At 40.7% G+C, this 27855-nt stretch overlaps 1 protein-coding gene across 1 annotated transcript; it reads right to left on the bottom strand.

Annotated features, from left to right (window-relative positions):
• Nucleotides 1–17: 17 nt before the first annotated feature.
• On the bottom strand, nt 18–27452 carry LOC139199789 (solute carrier organic anion transporter family member 1C1-like). Its single transcript, XM_070828944.1, has 14 exons — nt 27363–27452; nt 16512–16653; nt 13063–13195; nt 12471–12592; nt 12232–12378; nt 10972–11070; nt 9411–9653; nt 8298–8462; nt 7287–7482; nt 5949–6114; nt 5254–5426; nt 2578–2642; nt 2259–2376; nt 18–255 (listed from the first exon to the last, which is right to left on the bottom strand). Exons 1-14 carry the CDS (start codon nt 27450–27452, stop codon nt 18–20), a joined length of 2097 nt encoding a protein of 698 aa, XP_070685045.1.
• Between the last annotated feature and the right edge of the window lie 403 nt (nt 27453–27855).

Genomic DNA, 27855 nt, shown 5'->3' with positions numbered 1-27855 from the left:
GAGTTCTGCTGGATCCGTCACAGCCGTGTCTCCCTGTCTGTGCTGTTGTCTGACGGTTGTTGTGATTGGTCAGAATTCGAAATCGCAAACTCTTCCTTCCTGAGTGCCTCCAGCTCCGTTCCGCCGTTGGCCAGAGCTCCGTGGATGCCATTTCTTTCCTCCTTCTTAAGCTGTCGACTGAGCAGAATGAAGCCCGGGATGCAGATAAGGAAAGAGATAGTCCGCAGGCTCAGGGTCAGGCCCAGATATGCTATCCTGAGAGGGTAGGATGTAAAAAAAAAAAAAAAAATAGAATCAATTTGGTGAAGATACGGTTTGTTTTGACAAGACAGGAATGAGAAATGAATGGACAAGCAAAAGGAAAGGAGTAAAGATAAGTGATGGGTCATGGTTGGTTTATCAGATTATATATTGAATTATATATTTAAGTGTAAAATATCTAAATCGGGTTAAAAGAAATCTTGGCACTGTAACACAACTTAAAGGTCCCTTGCTTCTTTTAGTCCCACTAAAACAGGTTTGCATGTCCGGGAAACATTATTTTCAGACGTGGCTGCTGCAGCTGTTTTCAGCTTCTGTCTGAACACTCCGTTTTAGAAGAGCAGAACAATTTGCTGCTTCACTGTCAGCCTTCGAGCTTCTTCGTGTTCGCAGGAGCTGGCGTCAGTGTGGCAAAAACAACGGTGGACAGTGAGGGAGATTCAGGAGGTTTTCAGCGGGCGGGGGCAGTCGGCCTGGTGAAGGGCGGGAGGAGCTTTTTCACACACATTTACTGAAAGATTGCGCATTATTTGGCGGTCTCTAGACACATCGGGGACACGTATTCATGTTGAAGCGGCTACAAGCAGCAGAATTTGACTTGGACGACGTCTTCAATTAGAGTCTTACATGAGCGATCACAGAGGCATCTTGTTCACCTGTGCATGAGGTGCAGAGAGACGACATTCATGTACCCAACAGGAAAATACTGTATGGCAGGAGTTTCCAAAGTGTGAAATATTGGGCCCCAACTCAGACTAAACAGATGATTCAGTTTCACCAGCTTGAGAGGTGTAATAGGAAGTATAACGTTGCCATGGAATCGGTTACTTAGCAAAAAGTTGCAGCCTGTTTTTTAAGCCTAATTTGTTCACATTTTGGAAAAGTGGCACCAATGAAGTAAGGCAAGTTCCATATTAGCAGTTCTGGTTTTCAGTGTGTCCACGGATGTGCAGCCGGCTGTCACCAGGATACTTTTTGTTGTTGACGAAATGTTAAAATTGTGGCAAGTTCTGGAATTGTGAGAAGCTTCCTCGTCCTGTGATTTCTGTTTCTAAAGATGTGTATTTTCAACACTGAGGGCAATGACACCAGACAGTGGGATTTGCATTGAATTTAAAAAAATGTGTGTGTTACGTCTGCGTCTTCGAATTTCAATGAGTCACTCCGTTTTAAAGCACTTTAATTGCCTCTGTGAGCTGTGTGTCACATCCGTCGCATCTCCACCTGCTGACCCTGTAGATAAGAGGGCCAAACTACAATAACTCACTTCCTGTTGTTTCAAAGTACTGGCATGCGCCCGTCCCTTTCACTTCGTGCAGCGTCTTTGTCTCGCATCTTCCCCTCTGCGCCTTCCTTCAACGTTAGTCGAGGAAGACTTCAGCTTTAAAGTTCTGTAACTTACTGTTGTGAACTCACATTTGCGCGAATGCCAACGAGGAACATTCGAAAGAGAATAAAAGGAGAATAAAGCTGACCTGTGCTTTGATGGTACGTTAGAAAAGCAACATGAGACGACTAACAAAGTTTAAAGAATAAAATTGCAAAATGATTTCATGTGAAAGGGAACTGCAGTCGAAATAATCATCACAACAACATCTGCCATACACGCAGACTGCATCAGCAAATAGGGACAGCAGTCACAATAAAGCTACTGTAACCAACAGTGTGTCAGCTAGACACGGATGTAACCTAATATGAGTGAACCAAGCAGCAGCGATTGCTAGACAGATTTTATTACTTGAAAGTTGGCTGTTTACCAAAAAGTCTGTATGGTATTTTATCCATACTTTGTATCGCAACCCAACATATTAGTTACACTTCGTAGAAATGTTAAATGTGCCGCAACAACGCTGCATAAAATCTTGCATGTCATTGCCACATAAGATGTAAGTGTCTGCGCCTAAAATAGACAGCTCTGAGACTGTGGTGATAACTGAATCTCATGAATACTGGCAAATGAAAGACCCGCACGTCTCTGAGCGTCATGTGAATACTACCTGTATGCAGTGGTGTTGTAGATTCTACAGGCTCCTATGCCTCCGCATCTCTTCTGACCCCATTTAAGACATGTGGTGTCAATGATTGCTCCAAAGTAGATGGGTGCTGGGATCCCCGCTGTGGGACCGAAAAACATATTTTGACAACCTCGTCTCCCAGACTTGACACACAACAGAGCCGGCAGAATACATATTTAAATAAGGCTGAAACACTGAAGTACTGAAACACAAGCATTCATCGGAATGAATCTATTTAAAGTGACGGGAAAGTTTGCATCTAAACGTGTTTGATGCAGGACCTGATTTGAAGGAGCCTTACCGAGGGTACGCGTTGCCAACGCATGGAAACCCAACGCCAGGGATTTCAGCTGAGGTTTGATGCACCTGTATGAGGAAAGACATTTTTCAGGAATCACAAACTGATTAGAAATAATAAATCAAAGAGGCTCTTTAGGAAAAGTAGTAATCTCAAGTTGTGATGCACCAATGTACACACACACTGCGCACATTTCATACCATTAAAAATAGATTTTTCAAATGCTTCATGAAGCAGGAATACATTCGACATGTTAGCCAGAACTTACAGACGCATGTAGCATGTTCTGCAGGATGTGGACGGGTTACTTTTAGAGTTCTTAGGGGAATTCCCTGCTTAAACAGTGAATCCTTTTATTTCCTACAACCAGTTAAAACATGTGGCCTCTCTTTCATCTTAGAACTTCAATCTCTGAAAATCAACAGAGGGATAAAGAAATGACTATCTAGACATTTAAAGAGACAGCGCAATAAGACACAGAAACACCTCTAATAAACTAATTTAGTTTCATTGAGGCCAGCGCATTACCGCAGGGTCAGCTGATGTGGCTTTAGGGGGATCTTGCATGTGTGTGTGTGTGTGAGTGCACGATGTCATGTGTAAGTGTCACTTCTTCAACATTCTCAGAATAAAAAGTTCTTATTGGGAAAATACACACCAGTATGTAGAAAGAGATAAAGGGAGAACATTTCATAGGGTGTGCTGTTATGTATTTATGCAGAGTCGAAGCAGTAAAAGGCATCTGCGTGTGTCAGCCAGCAGAGGGTGCTATAACATGAAGCTACAGTATATCCAGTTCTTAACCCTTTATAGGGCACTCATTGAAATACTTAGAAATTCAAAATGTCAACCCCAGATCGTTACTGGTGGTCATTACAAGACTTTTTATTTACTTTTGTGAGTTTTTCAAAAAAAACTTCAATGTTATGGTGAAAATCAAGGTCAGTGAAGTTACCATATATGGTTTCTTGCCTGTCTGTCATGTAGCCTGATTGTCGCTGATTGGCTTGGAGAAATCTCATAGTTCATATAGTCACATTCTCAAATGTTTGTATTTCATCACAAGATTATGTTTTCAGCGAATGAAAAACAATATGTGTGTGTCTCTGTGTGTGTGTGTGCGTTAGACAGGTTATGTCTGGGTGCTCCTGCCCATCATCACACACTGGTGTGCAGCAGCTGGCAGGAAAAACTCATGTGTGCATGTTCATCGGGGACCGTCTGTATTATCCAGTGGGGCCTGGGAGCGAACGCCCCCTTACAGCCTGCGTTTTCTCCTAATTCATCTGTCAGGGAACAGCTTCAGCCGGTGAGATTAACCTTGAGCTAATTGAGCTAATGAGCCAGAGAGAGCTGCTCCAAACTGTGAGTCACGTGCATTATTAGACTCTTACGTACAAATATCACTGCTCTATTAGAGCAGCACATTTGAATATCACTGCTCCTTGTTTGTTTGGTCCTCTCTGGTCCGCTAACCAAAATGTTCCTCCTCCATTATTTAGTTGATTATCCATATCTTAGCATGAGCACTGAGCAACATGCATCAGATCAAACATACTGTGCAATAAAACTGAAGCAGCCCTGTCGCACTAATGTGAGTGTTTCACTTGACACTTTACCAACGAATGTAATTACCAGAAATCAACCACCGGTCTAACAGACCCTTGAGAGAAATGAGTGGGAGAGATGCCACACGGACTGTCGTGACACATTTCATCTGAATTAGAGGGGCCAGTCATCATAGTGAATTAACTAATGAAGGATGGCTTCACTGTTCAAATCCTGGCCATCATTTACTGTCATTCATAACATAACGATTTAGTTTTGAAAGACTTAGCGGTCTGCAGCAGCTTCTCAACAAGGCAACAGTAGCTTTTCTATTTTGGAGCAATTTATTTGACAAAGCCGCTGTTTATACCTGTGACAAAGACAGACACAAACACGGAGCCAGTGACAATAACAGTAAGTCAGCTATAAATGGCACACATCATTGTCTGTGAATACTTTGATTCATAAGGAAGTGAAATATAAACTTCCACTCTTCCCATGACGCCTGGAGACAAGCAGCTCAGGCAGAGGTAAGGCCTGCAAGAATTGATTAGAAGTACATAAATGTAAGATCTTTTATCTTTGAAGTGGCAACTTTTATAAAACGGTTGAACATGTCACTGAAGGACTCACTGCTACATATATGGGCCGCATTGTGCTAAATACTTATTAGCAACATTTGTCGGCTATGAAAGAGCTTCTGAAATCAGCACCAACTTATTGACCGAGAAAGCTAAACTATCATCATGATTAAACACAGAAACACATAATGGCAACAACAGTGGGAAAAACGGGTGGTAGAGAATCCGGTTGGATGACGTTAGGTCAAAGACCGGAAAGTAACAAGTGACGAGCCCATTTCAATTTAAGTAATTAAAATTGCGTTACTTAAGATCTAAGCACTTTAAGGTATTTCTTCAATTGACTACATTTACCACAACGTTGAAACATCCACATAAAATGTGGCAAAGCTTCCCTTTAATATGTGCAGAATCTGGAAAAACCTAAACAGCAAATGCAAAACAGCAAAGTGAATTAACGGACTAGTGATGGTATTAAAGCTAATATAGCCCTTTGTGGCAGTGTGAGCAATTTCAAAGTCGTATTATATTCTTTAAATTCAAATCTTACCTTATGAGAAGCATGTAGCCCGGTGTCCCCCCAAGGGAGATGATGAAGGAAGTGATGACAGAGAGAGCCAGGAAGTACGGGAACATCCTGTCACAGTCGTCCTTGTGAGGGCACTGACCTGTAGTGGCCGTAAAGTTACCAGCCACACCGACACAGCTACAGTTAGAGAAGACCTGGAGAGACATGCATAGTCGCACACGTGTGACCATGTATGACAGGACATTTAACACAGCAAAAGATACAGTGTACTGTCTATACACAGACACTCACATGTCTGCAGCATTAAGAAATTCCCATCAAAACGTCAAAAAAGATCTCCAGAATCATTGCTAATGAGGGAAAAAGGCACAGTAAAGCCAGTACAGATTCTCTGATCGCACTCACATGATCTACTAATAGATTACGTATCTATTAGTGTCAATACTTTCCCCCATTAATACATTTATTGATTATTTTAATCAGATTCCAATAATGGCAGATTATTTTGACTGCAAACATCATGACTGTGAACTCCACTCAGTGGGCAGTAAATACAGTAAAGATGTGGTTTGTGCATAACCCTCTCACTTTTTTAGAAATGGCCACTGTTTCCTTTTTATAATACTGCACAGTAACATGAACATCAATACCATAAATTCCTCTCCGAAGTTTGATAATTTAATCATCTTAATAGTTTGAGTAGCTTGTCCACTCACTGTGTTTTTTCCTGAGCCAGCAGAGCTGGTGCAGCCAGCAAGACAGGGAGAGACATATGTGACGCCATTCTCCCCACAGACGGGGTCCCATTCACTGGCCGAACAAAAGCAATGTGAGTTGCAGGCTGTGAACACTGAGTGTTTGTCATAAGATATCGTATCCACACTAGAAGGAAGAGAAAGCACAAAGGGGAAGCAATTATTTAACATGTCATTACATCATTTGTTATAGTGCTCCTCACATAATTACATCTTAAAGTGCTTAGCATACTTAAAATGCATTAGTAAAATAAACACCAAGCTGCAGCTTACATAACCAACAGGGACTGTCTGACATTTTAATGCATCTGGTGGGGAAAAAAAGACAATGTGGCTTTAAGAGAAAGGTATGCATTCTTTTAATGTTAGTGATGTTTTCTCTCCTAAATGTCACATCTTAAAACACGTAAGGAAATGATGCTGGAAAACGGATTATTACATGTTATTTTTTAGCGTTTTCTTTAAACGTTGTCGGTGGCGGAATGAGGGTGTGGGCACAGTGGGGTTTATTTTATTTTTTTTTTTACTTTTATGAAAGTAAATACAGAGTTAATGAGCATACTAATTTCTATTTACCACAAGCAGAGCTGCTTTCTAATTGTGTGTGTCAGCTTCAGCACATTCACTGTGGGCTAATTAGCACATTGCACCCATCTGGCTGCTTTTCATCCGTTTTGTCAGCAGTGTCGCTACCGCTTTGCCTGCCGCTGAACCTCAGTTTTTAAGACTCAGCCGTGCATTGGGCACACACGGGGGATGATTCTTTTGTTGGTGTGTAAAGTAATTTTTGGCTGGGTTTAAGCTTGTGATCACATACTGGTTGCCTCAGTGTAAAACAGCATGTCCCTGCTTGTTCTGGTTCTCATGCTGTTCTTTCGTGTGTGGCCGACCATGGAAACCTATGCCCATTTGGTGCCAATTCTGCCTAGATACTAGTCCACTTTCCTACTCTTATTTTAGCTTTTGTCACACATTTTTGTTTTTGTTTAAATAAATAACTTCAGGCATTAGCTGCACAATTAATTTGGACCTTTACTCTGTCTCTATTGTACATCAGTAATCACACAAATAATGATTGCTAGAGGGTGTGATTCATAATGTAAAGCATTAATTCTCAAAAAGACAAGTTCCTTTTTGTTGTTATTTCCAACTGCGACACACTTGAATGTGTCCCACTAGTAAAAACCTGGCAGGTGCGTTTAAGGTCTATGTGTTAGATGAGTAATTGTACTGTGTTGTGCTGAGTTTGGAGTAATAATATACTTTGACAGCCACAACCCACTTTTATCTATGACTCACCTGTTGTAAGAAAGTGTCACCCCGGCCACCTTGGCATTCTCACAGCTCATTGCGAAGAAGAACAGGGACAGGATATAGCCGATCAGAGATGTGCCAAAGGCAAACCTGGCTGCTCCCATGATGTTCAGCTTCAGGCGCTTCATCAGTAGACCCCCAGAAAACATCCCCAATGCTACAGCTGGGATATTGATCACACCTAACATGGAGAGAGAGAGAGAGCGAAACACAAGATCAATATAAACTGATAGTCGATGTTGCTTTACAGGATAAATCTGGATGTGAACAAAGAGAGACAATATGATTTAATAGTGTCTCAAAGCTAGTGGACACTTGCTACTACTGCAAGCAAGTAACTACTCAGACACTTCCAGAGGAAAAATAAGACTACACAAATTCCAAGTTGCCTTGATCAAAAAGGAGCCCTACTTTTTAATTTTTTTCATCTTATGCCTTCATTTAACATCAATGTGAAGACATGGCCTTTTATCTATAGCCATGTCATTAACTCCGGTCACTACTATTGCAGTCTCTTTCATATGCAGCCAGTGTGGTGCAGACCTCTCCCTTGATGAAAGCACATATACGTAGATACTTTCATCTTTTGCTATCAACTTTATTAGATATTTCATTTCATATGCAAAGCACTTTTCATATTCACAAAGCCCCCGTCTGTGCACTCAGTACTTTTGCACTTTAATTCATACAGTTAAGGTGTCATGTTGTCAGTGTCAAATAGTCAAATGTCTCATTTGTGGTTTTATGTGAAGCATCTGACAGGCATTGTGTCAAATGCTTGTCATGTTTTTGTGATGTTTTTCATGTGAAGCGTGTGAACCTTAGCACTGTGCTGATGACAAATGTCCTTGGGGACAATAAATCCTCTTCAAAAGGGCTTCATTCAGCAAATGCAAAGTACCATACATTAACTGGGGAAAAAATGCTTGCAATTATGTGTGTGTAAACAAATAATGTCTGTTTCACTGAGCAATATTCATGGCTCATGTAACATACCCATCAGAAAGTTGGCCTTTGAGGCAGACTGCCTGAAGTGCTGCTCGATGTACTTCGGCTTGTAGGTGACCATGCCAATGAGGGAGTTCAGCTGGATGATTGTCACACACAGGTAGATCAAATACACAGGGTGTCCCAGCAGAGTCCGCAGGGTTGGAATAAAGTCTGTACAGGGGAAAAAAATCATTATGTAATATAGACAGCCAACTGCAGCAATCTCTAAATACTGCGATAAAGTGAAGTTTGTCTCTCTGCCTGTTTATATGAAGTAGTAGGTATTGTCTTTTAATTGGCTTTAAATCTACAGGTAGCCTGTGGAGTTTTTGGCCACTAGGAGCACTATGGAGCATTTAAAATCCCCATTTTCACATCCAGCTGGTTGACAATTGGTGGCAGTAACGTACCAGCAAAGGCAGTGAGGAAGACGTCTTGTACGTAAACGTGGACATAAGCAAGGCTTGATTTAGATTTTTTTTTTTTTTTAAATTGGTTTTGCAAATGTTTCATGAGGAAGGAAATACATGCAATGTGTTTGTTAGACCTAGAGGAGACGCTAAGTGCGTATGGACGAGAAACAGTGAATGTAAACATAACTTACATAAGAAAACTCCATAAAATGTGTAAAATGTAAATGTATCTATTGTCAGCAGACTGCAGTTCCAACAGTCTGACCTCATAATTTTCATGTGATTTTAGCTAAATGTGTCTTGTTGAACAAGAGGACTACGTCTCTTTGTCTTCATTATTTGATGTCTACACAACTGTCGCCATCAAATTTCTATGACTTATTGTGAATTATTGTGATGACATACATTTTTGTTTGTAGAAAAATTAGACAATCATGGTGAAAAATGTTGCAGTCTATTGTTAGTTATTCTACAGCGCAATGCATCTCTACATATCAGGGTTTTACACTTATAAAATATTCAATCCATCAATATTTATGAACGCGAACAACTCCTGAGACCATTGATGGATTCTGAAAAAAACATCTGAATCATACAACAGAATAAATATTCAGCATTTCAGAAAGCCCTCCAGAGATCATTGTTATTGTTTTCCAGCTCTGACAAGTTTGAATTATCACACAGAAACTTTGAAATCCATCCTTACCTTTGGCCATCTCTATGAAACTGACATTATCGTCTGCAGGATACTTGTGCTTCAGAAGAGGAGAGCCTTTAATAAAACTTGTCTGCTCAGGTGTGGACTTTTCTGGGCCCTGGGAAACGGTCAGTTTGCGGGGCAGAAACCAGAATGGGATGGCAGAGAGCAGGGTGATGACCCCAGCTATGAGGTAGCCCAGCCACCAGGCCCCCACCCAGCGGGAATCTGCTGGGGTGATGGTGATAGTTTCTGTGTTGGGGGTACAGACGTTGAAACGTGATCAAAATTCGGGTTCATTACAACGAGGTGCACATTTTTTGTGGCTTCCTGGTTTAACACAGATCCTGTGTGGTTTATTTCTATTATGTGATACCCAGTTTTTGATCACTTAGCTGAAAAGGTTTCCTAAAGCCGACTAAAGTCTCTACTTGACTGGATAATAATAAAGTAAAAACAGTCATCCTTCATTCCAGACTTAATGGCTTAGGTTAGCTATTTGTATTCATTTCCTCTGATGCTCTTTTTTCAATTGATTTGTAAGTCCATTAGTTTTAACTAAAACAATCAAAACAAGACAACAGATGGGAGGAGAAATACCACTTTTTGCTTTCAAAGCAATTAAAATTCAGACACACCGCTGCCCCCTCACTCCTGTGCTTCTATAGGTCTGTTGGTCACCCTCATTCAAGTGTTTCTCTAATATCCTTTTTTAAAACTATTTTTGTTACCTGCGTACATGCCTCCTTTTCCTCTGCTTCTCTCTCCTTCTCTCTCTTCGGTTCTTTCCTCTGCTACTTTTCTGTTCTTTTTCTTGGTTCTGTTTTTTTTCTCCCTTTACTGCACTCTATTTGATTGTGGCCTATCGCTGGGCTTTGTCCTTCCTCTCCCTCACCGTGCCTTGTTCATTAGCTAATTGATGCTAATGCTGTACACCTGTTCTGAGTCTGTGAGTTGTGCATATACATCTGATAATATCATGCCTGATTTTTATGAATGAAAAGACCTTTTTTTTTTTAGATCAACTTTTTGATCTGTAATGGCAGGAAAGTAGATTTTATGAGCATCATTACAGACAGCTCTGTCCTATTCAAGTGTCCTAGTGCGTCATGACAGCGCGCCAGTGAGCCAGCGTGCTCAATAACTAAACCCTCTACTGTTATAAATATCTTCTGTTAAAAAGAAATACTTCACATTTTTGGCCTTGAGAGAATGTTGAGCTCTACTTTAATTGAACAGAATAAGTATATGAAACCACAAATCTTCAAACAATGTATTCTGGTCACTAATATTACAGTTTCTGTCATAGGTGAACCTGATACAAACTGACAAAACAAACCAAACCATTGCTTTATGAAACAAGTGCTACCAAGCTCTCTAACATGGGCAGGCTTCCATGTGATGTATGATGGTGTAAAAGCAAACAAATGTTTTCCAAAGCCATTCCCATTTGCTCTTGGAAAGTCCAAGGTTGCGAGGGTTAATGACATCACTTGTGTCTAGACAGTCAGCAAATTACTTAATGGCCCGACCTTAAAATACCTAGAAATGTACTTGTGCTTAAACTCACCCATTTTTACAAATCCAATGTCCACATAGATTTTGGCACAAAGGGAGCCCAATAGGTAGCCAAACACAGGGCCAACCACTGAAATGGTCTGCACACAGCCTAGGATATGATAAACACACCCAAAGAGACACACAACACACAAAGCAGTTAGGAAATTTTACCACATTTTGCATGCATACTGTTGAACATCACATACATGCTTTAAACCTCCATTTCTTTGGGGGGAAACTTGGGTAAGCACGTTCTTTTTCAGTAATACTCATAATCTGCTATTGTAGATCACTAAAGGGATTTACCGCCTTTCTCATATTTGAGCAGAACACCACTGTTGCACATGGCAGAGCTTTCAGCAAGCACGGTATTACCGTTAGATACTGTAATGCGCTCTAAGAAGCCCGTGGTTGCTGTTTCATGTGGGGGCTGCAGCCAAGTTTCACTGTTGCATGACATAAGGATGCCGAGTGCATATTTTCTTAAAGGACCCAGAAATTACCATCTTTTTTACCACTTTGATTACAGAGTACATTTGAGACTTTCATGAGATGCTCACACCAAAGAGCACCTTTGCAGACAGTTATGATGGTAATAAGGAGAAGGAGATAGCACTCTGTGCCTCTTGAGCTGAAGAAATGATTAAGTAGAATGAGGACATGGAGTTAAATGATATATGGAACATGAAACCTTACTTACTTGTGTAATCATTTATCAAGTAATGGGAACAGTTCATATGACACATCTCTAGCTCTGAGTGTACATTTTAATTGGGTTGTTTCAGCATGTGCTGTGGTGCTGACTGACAGACAGCTAGAGCTTTGGACCAGCTGAGCTGTCTGCCGGCCGTGGCTATGTGCCACGTGGGGATCGACAGGCGGGGTCAGCAAATACCAAACAAGACCAAACTGAAGGTTTAGATGTGGCAGCGTACAGCGTTACAGGATGTCTACAGATCATATTCAATACTTGCTATGATTGTACATTTGGAGACCTGAAATGTAAGGTCTGAATATTTCTTATAATAAAGTTTGCCACACACACTTACATATAAGGAGCAATAACTTCTTATAGCTGCTGCCCTATGTGGAAATATAAGCTATAGAGAACATGCAGTAGCTTACAACAACGTCTTGTGAATGTTATGTAAGAATAAGAAGTCTATTTGCACATATTAAAAATTACATTTTGCAGATCAGGAATATCATCCATGATGAAGTGCTTTTACTTATTAAATGTATATCTACCACTGGGTGATGATTTTCTTACCAACATATAGTGCGGCATTCTCCTCAGTGGCAAAATCATCTATATAAGAGATCCCAAGTGGCTGAACTGGTGTCTCTCCGATCCCCCGTAAGACATTCCCCAGAAGCACATAGATCCACATTGAGAGGTTGGACTCGCCTTCACAACCTGGAGGAAAAGATGAGAGTAATCAGACATCTCTCTTGTAGTCTTCATCTACACTAGTGTGTATGTGTGGGTGTGTGTGCATGAAGTCTCACTGGTGGCTGGCACTTCAGGCAGTTTACCACCTTGGGTCAGGTCTGCCGGTGAGCCAACCGGACAAGGAGAGGGGTTATGTGTTGAGTTCACTACCCACCGCACCGATGTTTCAAATTCATAGCTGTGCACAAAACATAATTGTAGATTTCACAAGTTACATGTCAGCATGAGCGTTCCTGCTGGAAAAAGTGAAGCCAAGACTCATTGGAACAGCGATATGTTTGATCTGGTTTTGGCTGACATAACAGTGCTACAGTTGGTGCAGTAATATATCATGAAAAGACAATGGTGGCATCTTCTCAAAGACTGCATTTATAAGAAGTGAAATGGAAAATAGCATGAGGCAAAGTTTTCCTGTTGTATTGTATTGATGATCCTGGAAGAATAGTGCACCCCTGAAACATTCATTCATGTTGTTTTAATGGGACTTTTATTCAAACTGTCATGAGTCTCCTCATGGATTTGATTTGGTACATTAATATGTGGCACAATTTGTAAAGTAAGTTTTCAATTTCAATTCTATTTCAAACAAAAATAGATGGAATGAACAAATTCTAATATTTCTTAAAAGCATTGGCTGTTTTTACTCACCGCCCGATGATGAAGTGAGGCAGAGCGATGATGAAGGTGCCAATGGACATCAGGACACAACCCACTGCAATGATCTTTGGCCTATGGAGCTTGGCCCCAAAGTAACTGACGAAAGCTATCACCAACAGGTTACCTGGGAGGACGGAGGCAGCCAGAAATATCAAGGATTTAGTGCCACTACATCCATGCATGTACGGGATAGAGAGGCCAGGAGTTGGAGCAAATAGTATACAAATGTTCTGATGCCCCCGCACAGGACGACTTCTGTGTTGAAGATGAAAGGCTGTGTTGTCGCACATGATGCATTACCTTCATACTCTGAGAGAATTTTTATAATCTACAGCAGTGATTCCCAACCAGGAGTACTTGTACCCACAGGGTGTACTTCTGCAGTAGCCAGGGGGCACATGAAAGAAGTGTACAGTAGCTCAACTAATTTGACAAAATAGAAATTGTGATCTAATGAAGATGAATATATATCCACATATTAAGTCTGTTGTGACCCCTGAACTATGTTGTGTTTGAGAGTGCATGAATTCACTTCAAATGAACACATCTGGAGCATGGCCGGTGGTGTCAGTGAACAGGTACTTGATCTCATCTGACAGGGTTACAGGGGTACATCACTCAAAAAAAAAAAGGTTAGGAACCACTGAGCGTGTAGTAGCAAATGTGATTACATGGAATAGAAATGATAAATCGCTGGGTGTGAACATGTCCATTCTCTCTTGTCACCTTCGAGAGCATTTTGTGTATGATCAGTGACATAGAAGCTCCTTTGTAAACGATGTGGAAAGCTGACCTAGAAAGATAAGCGTATGCCACACTGCCTGACCTTTTTCTATTGTAAAGGTTAATATGACAGGATGACGTCAAACAATTCCTTCAGCTATTGCCATGTGTGTATATGAATATATATATGTGTGTGTGAGAGAGAGAGAGAGGGAGAAAGACAATTAATTATGATGTCAAGTAATTACGATTGAATGTGCTTGGGTCAGGTAGAATTTATATGAAATACGTATAAGCTTGTACTCTATATCACATTGTTAGTGATGGTAATTCATTGCAGTGGCTTTGCGTACTTTCCCAGTGTGAAGCAGGAGATCTTTGCTTCCTTGAACACTAAAGTCATTGTGTTCGCTTAATGGTATTTTTTGTATTTTGTTGCATGTTTTAAGCTTTCTGATTTACAGCCTGTACATGCTAACAATGATTCATGCAGCTTATGTACGTGTGTCTACGTCACTTGAGCCCATCTGGCACACACGATCTCTGTAAATATCAGCATTCACCATCAGCATCCATCATTCGTCTTAATCATTCTTTATTTTCCTCCTCTCCCCCTTTTCTTCTCTCCCTTTGTCTTCCCTCAGTTCCGTTCTCCTCTCTTGCTTCTTGCCCTTTCCTTTCCTTTCTTCTCTCCACTTCACACTGCCCTGCTCTGCCTCTATGTTACCCTGGCAACGGTCCTATAGAAAAAGCTTGTTGCCTAGGCCACACGAGAGAAGCAGCTTTCCGGAGACGGAGAGATGGAAAGATGAAGGGATGGAGGGAGAGAGATCCAGGGTATTCAGCTCTGACTGCGCTGGAGGCGTCATCCTCACCTTTTCCTTGATCAGACACACTCCACCTCCATCAGAGTAACAGCAGGTTGTACACTCTGTTATAGTGTTATTGAAGAAAAAATATTAATTATTCTTCACTACTATCATTTCACCATGGGCCCAAACTGCCTCCCTGACCAGCAAAAGAACAGAAGAAGAATGGAGAGTAGTGGATGACGACTTCTATCTTGTATGAATCATGTCTCTTTGGGTCTCATGTTGCTCTGCAAGCTATGTATGATTTATAAAGCTACAAGAGACACTTCAGCTGAATGGACTTACGTAACTGGCCTAGAAACTGGTCAGGGGATAATCTGGGAACACATTTTGCTGAATGTCATCAAGAAGAAATACAGCACATGTGGTATGTATGGAGTAGTACTACAAGTCAGATGTACTAATTAGTTGTGCGTTTCCACAAATGAAATCTGTGGCTTGGTCAAACAATTTCAATCCAACATTAATTCTACGTGATACCAGACTACCACTGCTATGAATCTGGCATTTTCCAAGATTGTGTTCCTTCTGGCATTGTCTACATCCAATATAAGATATAAGAATTGTATATACAGCATACTTAGAGAGTATATTAGTACTAGAGTACAGATTTAGTGTTGTAGTCCTTAACATTGTCCTTAATATTGACTGTTTAGAAAAAAATCTATGCAGAAAAACCAGAGATACATTATTTTATTCCACACATTCGTCCTTATCAGAACCTGGCGCCTACATTACCCACAATGCAACTAGACAGCCAACAGTTAGGTTAGAGATTCAGATTATTGTAATCTTGTTAATGTGACTGCTAGCCTCAAGCAGAGATGAGTGGCAGGCTACACATGTCTGGTAAGCTCACTTCTTTTCTATAACCAAATGCACAGATTTGTATTCTTTTTCCAACGTGTAGTCTTAAGCCCCAACCAGCAGTTACTCAAGCGACATCAGTTGAGGACATTTATATTTATACCACCACAGGCTTTACTTTACTGTTGTTTGACATAGGCCTATGAACTAGTACTCCCCAAGACCTGTTAACTTTAAACTTCATCCACTTTAAAGTGTAAAATTAGCAGAATTTCCCTTTAAAAGCAGTTATTTCATAAATATGTTCTGCTGTGGGGTTCCTGAGGGAACAGCCAGGTTCATGGTGGACCGGGCTTGTTAGTGCCCTATAGTATCTGTGATAAGTCACAATTGGCTGATAATATTAGCCATGCCAAAACATCAGTCAGGATGTAATAATAATACATTTTTTTTACCATCTACTGCATTTTGGATTACAAAGATTATGCATCCCTAGAATAATCTGCATTCCAAGTATTGCAAAAACTATTTGAACATGCAGTACAAGAAAAGGTTGAATGTGATATTTTGTATTCGTTTGCACAGAGCTTGGAAGTTTGTGTCGCACTTACACAACAAATTATGTTGGTATTGCCTGTAGCACCGTCTGCTCTTTCACATGCCTAATAAAAGCTGGTAAATGCCAGATGTGTAGTACTGGAAGAAAGCTGGAGATTAAAGTAGCAGAATTTATAGTTAAGTTATTGCATTAAAAGATCTGCCCATAGCCTGGCTGTCCACAGCAAAAAAGACTGCTCTGAGCCTGTTGTGTCCCTGCTTGACACTACCATGAACAGGCACGTACACACACACACACACACACACACGTCTTTCCTCTTCTTAGAAACCTGATGAATCCTTTATCTGCAGCTTGAATACCTCTGTGACCCATTCATATTTCCATCCCAAAGACAGAAAGAGAGAAGAGAGGGGCGCCCATGACACAGAGGCTGCAAACAGAACAACTAAATAACAGCAGTGACTGGCAGGCCTACTCACCTATCTCGAAGCTCCCGTCAATGACACCTATTAGGTAACTGGGGATGTCAAAGCGCCTCTCCAGCTGAGTTATTGTGCTCTTCATGTAGCTCCCTGACAGAGCCTTTGCAAAATAGGCAAAGGACAGAGCCACCAGAAACATCTGGGACAAGAGAGTGAGATGAGAAAAGACAGAAACAAAGAAAGGGATTTTACATTAACATGCACAGGAGCACAAAAACACATACAAGTAAACACAGTGTTTAAACTAATTATCTTTCATAGTAAACTACTAACTTGTGTGATGTTCACGCTTGTGTTTAGTCCACTGAGAACGGACAAAAAAAAAAAAGAAGCATTTGTGCGATATTCCTGTGGTTGCTACGATGCATGAACTCCCCTCATTAACCTACTTTCACTAATTCACCGTTCCCTAATTAACAAGAACCGGCATCACGGTAATAATGGGGTTGAATGCTCTCATGTTGATGAGCGAAGGGGTGCAGGGTTTGAGGAGAGGGATGGAGATGGACAGAAACCATGACCTGTCAGCAGCATTAAGAGAATGAGTGGCTTACATTTGAAGTGTAAAGACATCTGGATAGATAAGTAAATTCGTTGATCAAAGAGAGAGTAATCCATGTAGGATGGACTCGCTCAGGGTCGGATGGAAGTTCCTCATAATAAAATAAATGAAAACCACACATGACAATAGGAAAAGATTCTGCTACAGTGAGAGAGAAGAGTGGTGAGCCACCTCAAACAGTGACTGAGCCCAGATCAACAATAGAGTTATGACCAATGGCGATCTAATAAACAGATTAATTGATGGCTGAAGTCCAAAATGCCATACAAATTCACTTATCTTATTAACATCAAAGTAGTCCCTAAACCCAGTTAGAGCACGGGTATTAGGAAATAATAAGTAGGAAATATCAGTCCTCGATTAAAAATGAAATGAGACAAAAGAAAGATTGAATGTTTTTACATAATAAGTGACAGTGTTTTTCCTCCCAATAAATCTTAAGATTCTTTCAGACTAAATCAGTCTTGTAAGGGTTATTAGCTTTTTTATGATCAGCATTTGCCTGTGATATACTTGAACAAACATAATGTAACGATTGTCAACAATTATGAACAGAACTATGTTCCACTCATTGTATGGCGTACATAACAAATGAACGCAGTTATCTCCACAAGCTATGGCACAGATCAGTGGCTGCCGATCAGTGGATGTCATAAAAAAGAAAACAGGAAACATTCCTGAAAAAAAACATTATTATTCTTTTTCAATTTTGTGTGTGTGTGTCCTCAGGGTGGGTGGGGGAGGGTGGCATCCTGTCACTATAGAGCATTTCCAAATATGTCAACAATTCTATGTCAACAGGATACAATAAACATCTGTGTAAACATTAGCCAGATACTCTAGAGCAGATAGCAATGAACCGCTGAATGAATAGCTGTGATCACTGCGACATTAATGCATTCACACACACACAACTTCGGAAAACAACTTGATCTCCACGACAAATTTCGGGAGCCCTTGAGGACTAAATTAGTTAGGAATATAAAACAACAAAGTTTTTGCAAACATTTAAGTGATAAGTGATCTTTTACTGCGTACGCTTGTGTCTGTCCGTGTGTGTTTGTTGAGGCCGAGTGTGTTGTTACAGGCCACTCCCACTGCCACACCCTCTTTTTGACAGTTGGCATGAACAGTTACTCAGTTGTCCTTTGTCTCATGACGAACATTTCCACGAAATCTTGTGCAAATCCATTTGGCAGGTATGCGCCTGTTTGCGATAGGCCACACCCACTGCTACGCCCTTTTTAGCCAATTACACACATGCTTGACCTCCATGGCTAATTCTAGCCTCCTAGGGCGAAAACTGTGGTCGCCAAAGGGTGGGGAATCCTTTGTGGACCGGACAAAAAAAATAAAAAATCAAGCGGCAACATTGTGACTAAAGATGCAACAATATACGGACTGTGTGACAGCTCTGCACCATATCAAGGCCGACCACAGTTTCCCTGCTTCCTTGAAATTTTGTGGCATTGAGAAAGTTATGATCTTGCCATGAGATGCTGATCTTGTAAAGATATGATGATAAGATGAAGAATAACATTTTGTTCAGCCCTCTTGATTAAATGAGGAAATAAACTATTCTTAGAACAAGCTTTCCCTCTAAATCTGCAGTATGCTTTATGACTATATTTTGCATTTGTATGCTTTCGCAAAGTTTGCATTTTGGTATGTAGTGTTTATTGAGTAATTGTATAATTAATCCACAGTCTATTAATATATAAATTGTTCTCAAAAGGATACGTTTGCCAATTTTGACCTGATCAATGTATCAGGGGTGTCAAACTCAATCAAAGAAAGGGCCAAAATTGAAAACACGGTCGAAGTTGCGGGCCAAACGGGCTCAACATTTAGTGAAGACTCTAATAGTGACTCTTTTAGTATAGTATATAATATAATCTAATAATAATATATGTATATATATATATATATAATTTTTTTTTTTTATCCAGAAATATGAATGTAAACAGCCAAACTTCAACAACTTTTCCTCAATAAAATAAATAGAATTTTAGATAATTTTTTTCTTTTTTGTACTATCCTGATGTTTTGTCTCATAGTGTCGTCTTATATTTATATTCTTTAATTATGGCCACATCAGCTCCACAAACAAGACACACAGGTTCACCTCCGACGGACAAACAGGTAAAACTCTGCCCCCCCACCTGCTTTGAAAGTCTCTGTTTTCAAAGTCCACTTTTCGTTTAGCCATTTATTTTGGGGGGGGGGGGTGGCTTAATGGCGCGTTTCCACTCGTACCTACTCCGAGTAGAGCTGAGTAGGTCCTAGTGGAAACGCGCCATAAGTGTCGCTATAACAGCGCTCAGCGAGGCATTGATCCGCTGATCGGTGTGTCATTATACCTGCGGGAGGAGGGGCGGCAGCTGTTCAGTGCATTGTGGGATTTGTAGTATGAGAGGTGGGAGTGCTGTTTACCGGCCATTCTTAATAGTCACATGAAATTATCTCGCGGGCCGTATATAATTGTATCCTTATATAATTGGGCCTTGAGTTTGACATATGTGATGTAGGTAGTATATGCAGAAGAACAATGAGTCACAAGCTAGCTTGCGAAACGCGTCATGTGGCGGACATTTACCAGATCTACAGCTGTTGTGCGATTGATTACTGGCCTACAATAAATTATAACCGTGGACAAAAGTGAAACATGAAAAGTTGTGTACGTCTCGCTGTACTGAACTATCTGATCATTTACGCCTTCAGTGAGGAAACAGATGATGCCGAAATATGCTAGTCACCTATGTGTTAGCCCCAGCTTCCTGTGAAATATGTGTTCAGGAATGGTTGACTAGTTAAATCTCATTTAGGGTCATGTGTTTGCTGGCAGGAGCAAATCCACACAAATTTTTTAATTTTTTTTCATCTGTCTCTTGTGACCTCCTTTCCATCTGTCTAATGAAACAAAGAAGAAGTCTGTACAGTGTGCTGTCCACTCCAATTAATTCACTCATTCAAGCTGCCGAATTTGTTGCCTTTGAGGACCTTCCGACTCTGTTCTGGTGGCTGCGTTGTCCATTATTTTTGTATCTTGAAGTAGTAGAGATAATTTTAGGCCTACATTTTATAATTTACAATTTTAGACATAAAGCATATATCAAGCGATTATCTGTATCATAGAATAACAGAGAGCTCAAATAATTGTAGTCATTTTTTATTTAGATCATTTTTTTTGAAAATGTGCCAGAAAAAGCACAGCGACTTCAAGTTCAAGTCGAAGAAACATATTTATGCTTCTACAGCACGCACACACACAGAGACACAGCAGCCACGAATGACAATCCTGGCACAACATCATAAGAACAAGGACATGCCAATCCCAATTATTCAGTCATGTTAATCAGTGTTTTTTTTGCCTCCACGGAGCTGGCAATCCTACTAAACTGTAGCTGGGCATCACTAGGACAAATAGAGACCAATTACACTATACCTGGATGAACAGTCTGCAGGCCAACGTAAACAGCATATCATTTATTAAGACAGAACAAACATCCACATGCTTACAGATTCAATTTATAATTGGCCAGCAGTGCTTCATATAACTGCTTGTCCTTTCTTGCCAATTTGCCTTGAGAAAAAGACAGAAGAAGAATGAAACCTTTGTGTTATCTACAGTGGGTACGGAAAGTATTCAGACCCCTTCACTTTTTCCACATTTTGTTATGTTACAGCCTTATTCCAAAATGGATTAAATTCTTTTTTTTCCTCATCAATCTACACACAATACCCCATAATGACAAAGTGAAAAAAGTTTTTTAGAAATTTTTGCAAATGTATTAAAAATAAAAAACTGAAATATCACATGTGCATAAGTATTCACACCCTTTATTCAGTACTTTGTTGAGGCACCTTTGGCAGCGATTACAGCCTCAAGTCTTCTTGGATATGATGCTACAAGCTTGGCACACCTGCATTTGGGGTATTTTTCCCCATTCTTCTCTGCAGATCCTCTCAAGCTCTGTCAGGTTAGATGGGGAGCGTCGCTGCACAGCTATTTTCAGGTCTTTCCAGAGATGTTCAATGGGGTTCAAGTCTGGGCTCTGGCTGGGCCACTCAAGGACATTCACAGACTTGTCCCGAAGCCACTCCTTCGTTATCTTGGCTGTGTGCTTCGGGTCATTGTCCTGTTGGAAGGTGAACCGTCGCCCCAGTCTGAGATCCTGAGCGCTCTAGAGCAGGTTTTCATCCAGGATGTCTCTGTACTTTGCTGCATTCATCTTTCCCTCTATCCTGACTAGTGCCTTGTACTGAGGAGAGGCTTCCGTCTGGCCACTCTACCATAAAGGCCTGATTGGTGGGGTGCTGCAGAGATGGTTGTCCTTCTGGAAGGTTCTCCCATTTCCTCAGAGTAACGCTGGAGCTCTGTCAGAGTGACCATCGGGTTCTTGGTCACCTCCCTGACCAAGGCCCTTCTCCCCTGATTGCTCAGTTTGGATGGGCGGCCAGCTCTAGGAAGAGTCCTGGTGGTTCTGAACTTCTTCCATTTACGAATGATGGAGGCCACTGTGCTCTTCGGGACCTTCAATGCTGCAGAAATTTTTCTGTACCCTTCCCCAGATCTGTGCCTCGATACAATCCTGTCTCAGAGGTCTACAGACAATTCCTTTGACTTCATGGCTTGGTTTCTGCTCTGACATGCACTGTCAGCTGTGGGACCTTATATAGACAGGTGTGTGCCTTTCCAAATCAAGTCCAATCAATTGAATTTACCACAGGTGGACTCCAGTCAAGTTGTAGAAACATCTCAAGGACGATCAGTGGAAACAGGATGCACCTGAGCTCAGTTTTGAGTGTCATAGCAAAGGGTGTGAATACTTATGTACATGTGATATTTCAGTTTTTTATTTTTAATACATTTGCAAAAATTTCTAAAAAACTTTTTTCACTTTGTCATTATGGGGTATTGTGTGTAGATTGATGAGGAAAAAGAATTTAATCCATTTTGGAATAAGGCTGTAACATAACAAAATGTGGAAAAAGTGAAGGGGTCTGAATACTTTCCGTACCCACTGTATACACTAAAAGTCTGTAACCTCTATCTGTCTCCTTGAGTGCTTGTAAATAAGTAATGGTTTGTGCCTTAGTCATGGCTCTTGTGCTGCTTCCTGTACACCCCCATACTGAGTATCCAGTGCTGATGTAAGAATAGCAGTGCACATGAGGGTCAAATTACTCCAAAGATCGGGCTAAGACATATCATGGTCATGGACAGAACAAAACCTGTGACAAAATCGGTCATAAGGTGCAAATAATCAGCACCGAGGATCCAGTTTGACTTTTTGACCATTTAGTGGTGGTGGGACTGGAAGCGGCTGGCTGTACTACCAGTGCTGCTAAAACCACATGACAAAGCTAGAGGTGGAAAAAGTACGTCTGAGTAGAAGTCTATCAGCATGTACAATAGCAATTCTGAGAGTTTTACTGTGAGGAAACTTATCTTATCCCGGCATCCCTCCTGTACAGACTGTCCATTTACATGATATGATAGGCGCGGGCCTATGAGTGCAAACAGACCTCTGTTGAGAACATGCTGACCACCAGTGCTGGCTGCGGGGCATTAACAAAAGTAGCTCATCACATGTGCATTGCTCAGGGGGATTAACAAGCAAGCATGCACACACTTACGTTTTAAAGCCAAAGCAAGGAAAATGCTATTTCGTATAGCCTCACTCATTTTGTTTGTGAAAGCCTGTTTTCTGACACCTCAAAATGGCCTTGATCAGAGGATTATGTGAAACTAATAATTCACACCAGTTATTCTCAATGGAAGAGATAATGTGGAATCGTCAGAAAATTCCAAACTCCCGTTTGTTTTAACAGCAGTGGCCTCCGAGAGAATCTTTTGCTTGTGGCAATGTATCAGTGAAAGCTCTGGCTCGTCTGCCATCTGACTCATGGGTAAGAGTTGAATCTCCTGTTGGACGGTAACTGGAAATCCTCATGAAGTTATGTTTTCTGTCACCTCTGCTTCGCTCTGAGTCCCACATTAGGTGTTTTTTTCCCCAGAAACTGACCATGTTGTTGCCCTCCACCTCTTTGAGAATGCCATAAATCCAAACCCGTCCTTCCTGGTCAATCAGTTAAGCCACCATGTTGGTCTGGCACTGTGAGAGCCGTTTCAGTAGCATTGCTGCTACCTGTAATGCTGATCCTGCTTAGAGAATTTGCCTCTCGGCCTCATCCAGTCTACTTTCTTTTTCCTCTCAGTTCTTATTTAATCTCTGTGACCTCTGTGAGTTTATTGTTCCGCCTGAAGTGCCTGAGTTTGCTCAGTACATTTCATAGGCTAGAATCACCTGCACCATCTTCTCTCCTTTGGCTACCTTGCGATGCCTCTTCATCAGTGTTTTCTGTCATGGACATCACTTTGCTTCTTCTTGTGGCTGCACTGCATTCCGTCACTCACAAAGACGCACATTTAGATATTATCTGAAATGCTATCAGGGTTATTTTTACTAAACCATTGGGGTATACAAAAATCAAGCTGTTATCTTAAGCATGACCCAGAAGTCCCTTGTGTCACGTTCTTAATTATAATATTAAACATTTTCAAGCTATTTGAGTCAATGCAGTATGCTTGAGTTGACTAGACAGCAGTAGAGGTACTAGTAGATTAGTTTCTACTGGTGCCTGTTCAGTTATTCAGGGGCTCACAATGACATTGTTTGTACCAGAATCGTTGACAGAATCCATCAGGGAAGTATGTTTGTCAAAAATCAAGGATACTTCATATTTGAACCTCTGTCTTCTCAGAAAGAGCTCTAAACAGCTTCTCTTTTGAGTTTTATCATTCACTGCAACCTTTAAATGTGTCATGGCGAAGACCGTAGTGCTTTTATAGGAACTGAGAACTGAAAGCTCATTCAGATGGCTGACGCATGTCGGCCGCTCACACACACACTCCTCTCACATTCATATGTTTTTTATTTGTAGTGGCATTTTGTTCTTGTTCAACAGCTTCAACAGAAGGAAAAAAGAAGCACAGACAAGTAGACAGAAATAAACAATAAAGGTTACTTGTTCCTCCTGTTTTTAAGATTTTTAACGTTGCAAACGGTTGCACCAACTGCACGCTGTGTTTCACAAAAAGAGCCTTTAACATGTGCATCGTAAACCCTCAAACATTTTGACTGTCTAGAAAAATATTAAACTAAAGAAGAAGATTTCAAGGCAAATATAAGTGTGGAAAAAATGTGTTGCTTGCTAATCATCTTGTGTTCTGTAATTACACCACTTGCACTGATTATAACATTTCTAGAGGCTATTTTACCTTCACGGCTTATGCATATGTCTGTGAGAAAAACATTAGAAGATCAATACATTTTGATGTCTGTCTGTTAAATACGAAGCTACAGGTTGCAGCTGTTTAGCTTAGCTAGCCTGGCTAACCGCCTACCAGCACCTGCAAACCTCAAGCAACGTAAGCAGCGACTTTTTCTTATCATCACTGTAGTCCGCAGAGACTTCACAGCCAAAAAGTACTCCGACACATAATCGCTCATAAAACCACGAGTGGTCGATTTTTATACTTCAGTTTTTGTAAGAATGCAAGATGTTAATTTGAGCTTTAGAGCTGTTACTTCTAGCTTTACATTTAATGAACAAATATGAGACTGGTATCAATCAACTCGTCTAACTCTCTGAAAGAGGGCAATGTCATTACTTCCATTATTGAGTGAATTATACATACAGAAAGTAATGGATTCATAATTAGTAATGGATTAGTTTTTCTGAATAACGCCATGCTCTTTTGGGGATTTGCGACAATGGCGTCCATTGTGACATTTTCATTCTGTACTTTTAATTGGTAATTAGGAAGTGGCCTCATTGTGATTAAAGATCACTAAAACGAGATTCACATTAAGACTGTTTGAAATTTTGAACAAAGCCTCTTCCTGGCCTGTGGCCTGCTTTTGTTCTTAGCTCATTGATGTCAACCACCTAATACGCTTAGACACACGAGTCCATACACACACACACACACGGTGCTCTATTATTTGTGAGAGTGATGTCCTGAAGTAGAAAGAAAATAAATTATTTTATAGTACATAACATGAAAGTGTTTAGGTAGCTCTCATGGAGTGTTTGAAGCAAACTGAGAAATGAACACTGGGACACACGAGTTCTAGTCCTACTTAACAAATAAACTGAGAGTAACATTGAGCACAGGATTAGAGTTGAAACAGGTTGTGCCACGTCCCACCCAGCCGGTCAGGGAACCAAACAATTCTGAGAAAAAATCAAAGTCTGTCCTGCCACTGCAGTCTGTATTATGATAAGCTGCTTGAACACCATTGTCTCACATCACTTTCATGTGGGAAAAAGCAACAAGAGTGTCTGATCTCATTCAGGCTTTACTAACTTTCATGTTGTTGGCAGAAGACATGCATTCAGCCAATTGGGCTTTTTTTTTTTGGTTTCCAAAAAAGGTTGTCTGAGGTGGCAGAAAAAAAGGAAATAAGAAAAGCCTGAGGCGGTCTATTTATAACACTAAGAGATTTATATTATATTCTGCCTTCTTTGCTCGATTTCCTCTGAAAGAAGCCACACAAGTAACATTATTGAAAAAAAAAAAAGCATGTAGTTGCTAAAGTAGATGATTGTTAACCGTGGTTTGAGGTCCTTTATCTCTAAATGACTTTGACTCCTCTGAATACAAAGAAATCACTCATAAATTATGAATTACCTGTGAGGTGTTGCCTGTCAAAGAGATAAGGTTGAAACAAGTCTAATAGATTACGTTTTTTCGATATTACATGGAAATGTGAGACGCCTTTTTTATATTCTAAGAGGTTATCTGCAATTTTCGGCACCGTAGCAATTTCCTGTGTATAAAATTGAACAGCGTACTTAACTCACCACTTCCTGCATGTGCTTAATGTTACATGCGTTTTAATGTGAAGGCACCATGGGAAGTGTTGCCAATAGGACAGAATAGATTTCATTAGCTCCATCTACTGAGTAATATCATGAGATATGATCAACAGCTCCAAAACAGCTACTGAATGGGCCTTGGTTTTTGTCAATTGAGTTGCATTTCTAAGGTCAGGAATGCACTTTGAAACTCAACTTTTAAGCAAGCGTGGATGAGAAGTCCTTGACGTGCTAAGAAAACGGCAACTGAGCGAACGAAACTTATTGAGAGATGCAGAATAGCAACGACCTCTCACTTGAAGTGAGACTGTTGTATCTGCTTTTCCAATGTCAAAAATGAACTTTAAAGACTGTATTGTGTCTTTGATGAACTATAAAAGAGAGTGGATCTGTTAAGTTTTGTTTTGTGAGCAAAAGAAAGGAAGGAAGGAAGCATCAGCACTGTAGAGCCGTCTCCCAAGTGAATTCAGGGACAAGGCAAGGTTCTGCATAAAAGTGCCGACAAAATAAGTGCCAATAGATGGGTTTAGGAATATCAAATAAACAGCCATGAACATAAAGAAGTGTGAGCTGTCTTACCTCAACATGGGCCCTTTCTTCCTGCAGTTTCTGTGAAAAACCTTCCACCCACATATTAAAACCCAGATCCATATATACTATTGGCTAATTCTGCACTTTGAGCTAACGGGGGTTTCCTTCTTGGCATATTGAACAATTTCCACAGACTACTGTTGCGATGCAGTTTAAGGCACACAAACAATGTCGCATATTGATCTCCTCATAAGCTGTCAGTCATTCTGGGTTGGTTTCGCCCCCCACATGCATGCTTCTCAGTGATGACACCACTTGGAAACCCTTTTATAAGATGATCATATATATATATACAAAATGACAGCCATCAACCACTCGTACCCAAGGGAGGAGAAAGTCTGAACGAAAAGGAGGGACCCTCTGTCCCTGAGAAGTTGTCTTTTAACTTTTGACTGATGCCAGTACAGTGTGTTGATGAAAAAAGCAGTAGAAGCATGATTTATTCTGTCTGGCATTCTACGCATGCCTGTATATTAAGACAGAAAGGTCACAGGTTAAAATATACAGGGTCCCTCTTGGACACACACAGTTTCCTTATGAAGTGATTTGTTGGACTGTTGCTGTAATGTCATTATTTAGTTAGGACTAGTCTCTACACACACACACACACACACACACACACACACACACACACACACATGCATGCAAGCATACATACTAAGAGAGCATGTGCCCATTCCCCATCTCACACACACACACACACACACACACACACACACACACACACACATACACACACACAGTATCTGAAAAAGAAATAGGTGTCAGCTGGAGCTCCTTCATCCTAGACATGTTAGTTTGTGTACCTTCAGGCTGGTGCAGGAAGAGGAGCGTGGTTCTCTGGCCATGGCGTCACTGCGTCCATTACCCTGTGTGCGTCCTTGCTCAGCTCCCATCCTCCAGGAGTGTCTCTGTGTCTCCTTAGCAGAAATCTCCCACGTAATGCAATTTCTTGGCACTGATGCATGCAACCCTGCAAATGGATAATTCAAGCATGTGACCCACTTCTCATCCTCAGCACAAACACAGAAACATGTCTGTTTCAGCCGGCAGAGGGAGGACTGACACACAAACACACAAACAATAGTTCCTGTATTTGTTCTTGAGATTCTACGACTTAAATCGCAACCAGAAAGTCAACATTGCAATGACACAGGTGACGTGTGCACTTTTTCAGAACAAATGGTTTTTGTTTCCAGTTAACTATTTTAAGCCACAGTATCAAAACTCTGAGCTAAACATTCCTACATATTAAACCTACAGACTTTATCGTATTGTTCGGCCAGTCACTGGCATCAT

Source organism: Pempheris klunzingeri, chromosome 4 (assembly GCF_042242105.1).
Source record: "Pempheris klunzingeri isolate RE-2024b chromosome 4, fPemKlu1.hap1, whole genome shotgun sequence".
In the NCBI taxonomy this organism is placed as follows: Eukaryota; Metazoa; Chordata; class Actinopteri; order Acropomatiformes; family Pempheridae; genus Pempheris; species Pempheris klunzingeri.
The sequence above is the reverse complement of the archived record's forward strand: the minus strand, read 5'-3'. Positions and strand labels throughout refer to the sequence as shown.

Coding starts and splice junctions, on each gene's coding strand:
- LOC139199789 (XM_070828944.1), bottom strand. CDS start 27,452: ATGGGAGCTGAGCAAGGACGCACACAGGGTAATGGACGCAGTGACGCC. Junction 16,654..27,362: donor CTTCCTGCACCAGCCTGAAG/GTACACAAACTA, acceptor CTCTTGTCCCAG/ATGTTTCTGGTGGCTCTGTC. Junction 7,483..8,297: donor AAAGGCCAACTTTCTGATGG/GTATGTTACATG, acceptor TCTCCATGTTAG/GTGTGATCAATATCCCAGCT.